At 52.6% G+C, this 5,329-nt stretch overlaps 1 protein-coding gene across 3 annotated transcripts in view; it reads left to right on the plus strand.

Moving 5' to 3' along the window:
* Positions 1-5,329, plus strand: part of DOT1L (DOT1 like histone lysine methyltransferase) — a 93,682-nt gene that overhangs the window by 74,391 nt on the left and 13,962 nt on the right. For all 3 annotated transcript variants that reach the window (XM_023512503.1, XM_023512505.1, XM_023512504.1), the window contains 3 exons: positions 277-391; positions 3,870-4,453; positions 4,700-4,905. In XM_023512503.1, the coding sequence (XP_023368271.1) occupies positions 277-391; positions 3,870-4,453; positions 4,700-4,905 (905 nt within the window). The remainder of the gene's footprint in view (positions 1-276; positions 392-3,869; positions 4,454-4,699; positions 4,906-5,329) is intronic.

The following is a 5,329-nucleotide window of genomic DNA, read 5'->3' on the forward strand; positions in this document are numbered from 1 at the left end:
GAACCTACCACTTTAGGTGTATGTGGCTGGCGCCTTAGCCGCTTGAGCCACAGGCGCCGAGCCTGGTTTTTTATTTTTTAATGAATTCAATTCACCCACATTCAGTGGTTTTTAGTATATTCACAGAATTGTTCAAACAACTACATCTTAATTCTAGAACATTCCATCACCTCCTGGAAGAAGCCCTGTCCCCATCATCAGTCACTGCCCATCTCCTCCCCCAGCCCCTGATGACCATAGATCCACTTCCTGACACTGTGGGTTTTTCCTCTGTAGAGGAGTACCCCGAGTCCTGTGCCACAGCCCCGAGACTCCTCATCCACACTTGAAAAGCAGATTGGTGCTAATGCCCACGGTGCTGGCAGCAAGAGCCTTGCCCTGGCTCCCACAGGTAAGGCCCATACTGCCCCAGTCCAGCCCTAGCTGTGCCTACCCAGGGCCCACGACATAGGCCTCTGCTCTGGTGATCTTCAGGTGGGAGGGCCAGGGTGCTAGGTGTGGAACGGGATTTCTCAGGGTGAGGATTGTGTGCTGCCACCTTCACTTCCAGGTAGTGCTCTTGCTCTTTCTTGCTCCCCTAAATCTGGGCTGCTAGTCAGACTCTGCTCTGGCCTTAGCACCACCTCCCCATAGTGTGGTTTTAACTGCAGCCCAGGGAGCCCCAGAAAGTCAAGGGCTCTGCCGCTGTCGGCCCAGGTCTCACTGACCCTGACACTACTGTTACTGTTTCAGCTCTTGGTTTGCCCCCTTCCATTAGATTTAATTTTGTCACTCACCCAGCTGTGAAGCTTGGGGATCTCTGAGGCCCAGGACTTGGGGTCAGCCAGGTACAATGGTGCCTTATGGCAAGTGGCTGTGGACATCAGGTGCCTGCTTTTCGCTGGGTTCTGGTTCTTCAGAAAACTCCCACCCACAAGCCTGTTATGTTAACACAGGGCTCTGCAAACACTTTCTTTGAAGGAGTAAGTGGTATTGTATACTTTTTTGACATTTGTTATAATCATTCATCGTACCATTCAGTGTGAAAGCAGACTGTACCAATATGAAAATGAGTGAGTGTGGCTATGTACCAATAAAACTTTATTTACAACAATAGGCTGTGGGCCAGATTCATGGTTTGCTGGCCCTGTACGAACACATACTGTGATGTGGCAATTACCTTTTTAGAGAAAAATTAATATGCAAGAGGCCACTGTTCAGACTAGATTCTTCCTTTGGTCTCTTGGCATGGTGCTTGGGAGGTTGTCTTCCCTCTTCCCTAAGCCTGGGGGAACCCAAGAATGGTCCATCCTGTGCTCAGCACTGGCTGCACAGGGTCATTTTCTCTGAGGCAGTTAGGACATCAAGAGGTTTTTAACCAGGGCTTTGGAGGCATGTAGGAACAGGCTTCCATCTGGCCCAGCATGCAGAATGGGAACCATAGGTGTGGTCATGTGCATATGTGAGGACCCACCCATAGGCATCATCCCTGCTGTGGCTGAATCTCATGGCGGGAGCTTATGGGCTTAGGCTATGGGCTCGTCCTACTCCCTGAGTACCACAGTGCCAGTGATCCCACCTGACCTAGGAGATCCTGCTGAGGGCCGGAACTGGTGATAAGCTCCTGGCTTGGGCATCTGCACTTCCCTTTACAACTCATTGTACACACCCATGGGCTAGGGAGGAGGGGCTGCCAGAGCAGGCCCCTGGCCTTAAATGGCTTCCACAGTATGGATATTTTTTTATTTTTCTTTTTGTTGTTTTGAGACATCGTCTTACTTTGTCACCTTGGTAGAGTGCTGTGGCTTCCTAGCTCACAGCAACCTCAAACTCTTGGGCTTAAGCAATCCTTTTGCATCAGCCTCCTGACGAGCTGGGGCTATAGGCGCCTGCCACAGCACCCAGCTGTTTTTAGCAATGAGGGTCTCTTTTTTTTTTTTGAGACAGTGCCTCAAGCTGTCCCCTTGGGTAGAGTGCCATGGCATCACTGCTCACAGCAACCTCCTCAAGCGAGTCTCCTGCCTCAGCCTCCCAAGTAGCTGGGACTACAGGCGCCCACCACAACCCCCAGCTATTTTTTTGGTTGCAGCTATCATTGTTGTTTAGCGGGCCTAGGCTGGATTCAAACCTGCCACCTTAGGTGTATGTGGCTGGCGCCTTAGCCACTTGAGCCACAGGCGCTAAGCCGGTCTCTTTTTTTTTTTTTAAGAGACAGAGTCTCACCTTGTCACCCTCAGTAGAGTGCTATGGTGTCACACAGCTCACAGCAACCTCCAACTCCTGGGCTTAAACGATTCTCCTGTCTCAGCCTCCTGAGTAGCTGGGACCACAGGTGCCCACCACAATGCCTGGCCACTTTTTTGTTGCAGTTTGACTGGGGCTGGACCCAACCTGTCACCCTCAACATGTGGGGCTGGTGCCCCACCCACTGAGCCACAGGCACTGCCCAGTGGGGGGGGTCTCTTGAACTCATAACCTCAGGCAGTTCATATGCCTTGGCCTCCAAGAGTGCTACCGTGTTTCCCCGAAAATAAGACCTACCCCCCAAATAAGCCCTACCAGGATTTCTATGCATTTGTTAAATATAAGCCCTACCCCCATAATAAGACCTAGTGATGGGCGTATCTGCATAGCCACACCATGCATATTGTCGTGGAGTGGTAAGGAAGACTGGAATACCTCTTATCTGCCACAGCTCCTTTCTCCAAGCCGTTCACACTTGCGTGAGTGCGTGTGGGTAACCATGGTCACAGGCATCCTATTGTGCACATGCAAACGGCAAGGGGAAAGGAGTTCACACATCACTAGCGCCAGCCCCACCAACAAGGTCAGCTCCCCCTGTCAGGTTCCAGAAGAAGGTGACTTAACTGTATTTGAATAAGTGTAGATTGTTGTATTGTACTTCATAAAAATAAGACATCCCCTGAAAATAAGCCCTAGTGTGTCTTCTTGAGAAAAAATAAATATAAGACAAGTGTCTTATTTTGGGGGAAACACAGTAGGATTATAGGTGTGAACCACCATGCCCAGTTAGCGTAGACATTTCTGAGCACAGAGCTATCCTCTTTGGCCAGGAGGGAGGTCACTCTCAGGGTCATGCAGCTAGAAGCTCTTCCCTAGGAGGTGTCTCTGGGATGGGGGCATGACTGGGCACACCTTGTTATCCAAGTGCGCTTAGCCTAGAGCCAGCTCAGCATAGATGTCTCAGTATAGACAGTGTCTTGGCTATACCATGAAGGGGCTAGGTAGGTCACCCCTGAGGCAATGGTACAGAGGTACGACCCCTGAACGTCTGGAGAGGTAGTCTGGCAGGGACAGCCTCTCTTATCTGCTAAGGGGCACTGCTGTGGTGCAGTCAGGGTTAGGATGGGATCCAGGGAAGTGAAGGCACCCAAGATCCCAGAGGGTGGTGTGGCAGGTCCCTCCCACTTCTGACTCCTTGTCCTCTCCCGACTACCTCTCTTTCCATGTGACCCCAGAACCCTTAGTGTCATTTTCTCCCATGTAAGATCACCAATAGAACCTTACAGATCCATACCCAGGGAGTCCATTTCTGATTCTAGGACCGTCCCTGACCCCAAGGCACTTGGGTTGTTGTCATCTTTTGTACTGTTGTGAATCAGGCTGACATGAACATGGTTGTACAAAGAGCTCTTTGAAATCCTGAAGTACAGGAGGATTCTGATTTCTCCACATCCTCACCAACACTTATTTGCCATGAGTAGATGTGAAATAGTATCTTATTGTTTTTTCATTTATGTCCTGACACACATTGTCTCTGATGTGGGCAGCCCCTTCCTGAGGCCAGGCCTTCTCTGCCGGGTGGGTTCTGGCATCCATGCACCTGGGTTCGAGCCATGTTGCTTCCCCTGACGAACTGTCCCCTGCAGGTTTCTCCTATGCTGGCTCGGTGGCCATCAGTGGGGCCTTAGTTGGCAGCCCTGCACCACTCACGTCTGGAGCTGAGCTGGCCACTTTTGAGGAGTCCTCCAGTTCAGGGAGCCTCTTCGCCACTGTGGGGTCCCGGAGCTCGACGCCACAACACCCACCCTTGCTGGCCCAGTCCCGCAGCTCCCGCCCAGCCTCTCCTACCCACCAGCTGTCCTCCAGCCCCCGGCTGGGTGGGGCCACCCAGGGTCTCCTTCCTGACACCAGCAAGGGAGACCTGCCCTCTGACACCGGCTTTTTAGATCCGGAGAGTGAGGCCAAACGGAGAATCGTCTTCACCATCTCCACTGGCATCAGCTGCACCAAACAGTCACCTTCCAGCAAGCATAGCCCTCTGAATATGGGCGCCCGTGGGGACTGTGGGCAGAGCCATGGACAGGACAGCCGCAAGCGGGGCCGTCGAAAGAGAGCATCTGCTGGGACCCCCAGCCTGAGTGCAGGCGTGTCTCCAAAGCGTCGGGCCTTGCCACCTGTGGCTGGCCTCTTTACGCAGCCGTCGGGGTCCCCCCTCAACCTAAACTCCATGGTGAGGACATGGACTCAGGCAGGTGGGAGGTAGAGAAGGGAGACAGGATGGACTTGGGAAGTCAGGAGGGGCCTGATAGCACAGCTCCACCCAGGTGAGCACAGGTCAGGAGTCAGATGTTTCACCAGTGTGTCAGGAGTCCCTGGGATCATGGTAGAAACCCCATGACATGCATCAGGTACCCGATGTTGGGGACCCTTCTGTCTGTGGGGCATGTTCACATCTGCTTTGTTTCTGGGCCCTCAGGTCAGTAACATCAATCAGCCCTTGGAGATTACGGCCATCTCTTCCCCTGAGAACTCATTGAAGAGCTCCCCCATCCCCTACCAGGACCATGACCAGCCACCCGTGCTCAAAAAGGAGCGGCCCCTGGGCCAGACCAATGGGGCACACTATTCCCCACTGACCTCAGACGAGGAGCAGGGCTCGGAGGATGAGCCTAGCAGTGCCCGGTAAGTCGGGGTGGGCTGTAGTGCCTGGGCACAGGGGTGGGCATGTTCACCTGCCAGCTGGTTACAGGATTCAAGTGCCAGATGGTGCTGGTTCAGAGAAGGGTATTTACTTTGTAGGAAACACCTTTGGAAAAGGTCCTAGGAAGTCATGGCACATTTTCCTGTCCTCTATGTAAATGGATTTGGTCTGTGGCCTGAATGGCTGGGCAGGGCCTGTTTCCCGGGGACTGTGTTCAGGATTATGTCCTGACACATACTTAATGTCACTGGGTTGGGAGAAACCAAGTGAGTAGAGTTGCCACAGCAAGAGAAAAGTTTAAAAAAAAATTTTGGGCTTGGCATCTGTGGCTCAAGTGGTCAAGGCTCTAGCCACGTACATCTAAGGTGGCGGGTTCGAATCCAGCCTGGCCCAAACAACAATGAC

The sequence above is a fragment of the Otolemur garnettii genome, unplaced genomic scaffold (genome assembly GCF_000181295.1).
Source record: "Otolemur garnettii isolate 467f Iridium unplaced genomic scaffold, OtoGar3 scaffold00029, whole genome shotgun sequence".
Lineage (NCBI taxonomy): Eukaryota > Metazoa > Chordata > Mammalia > Primates > Galagidae > Otolemur > Otolemur garnettii.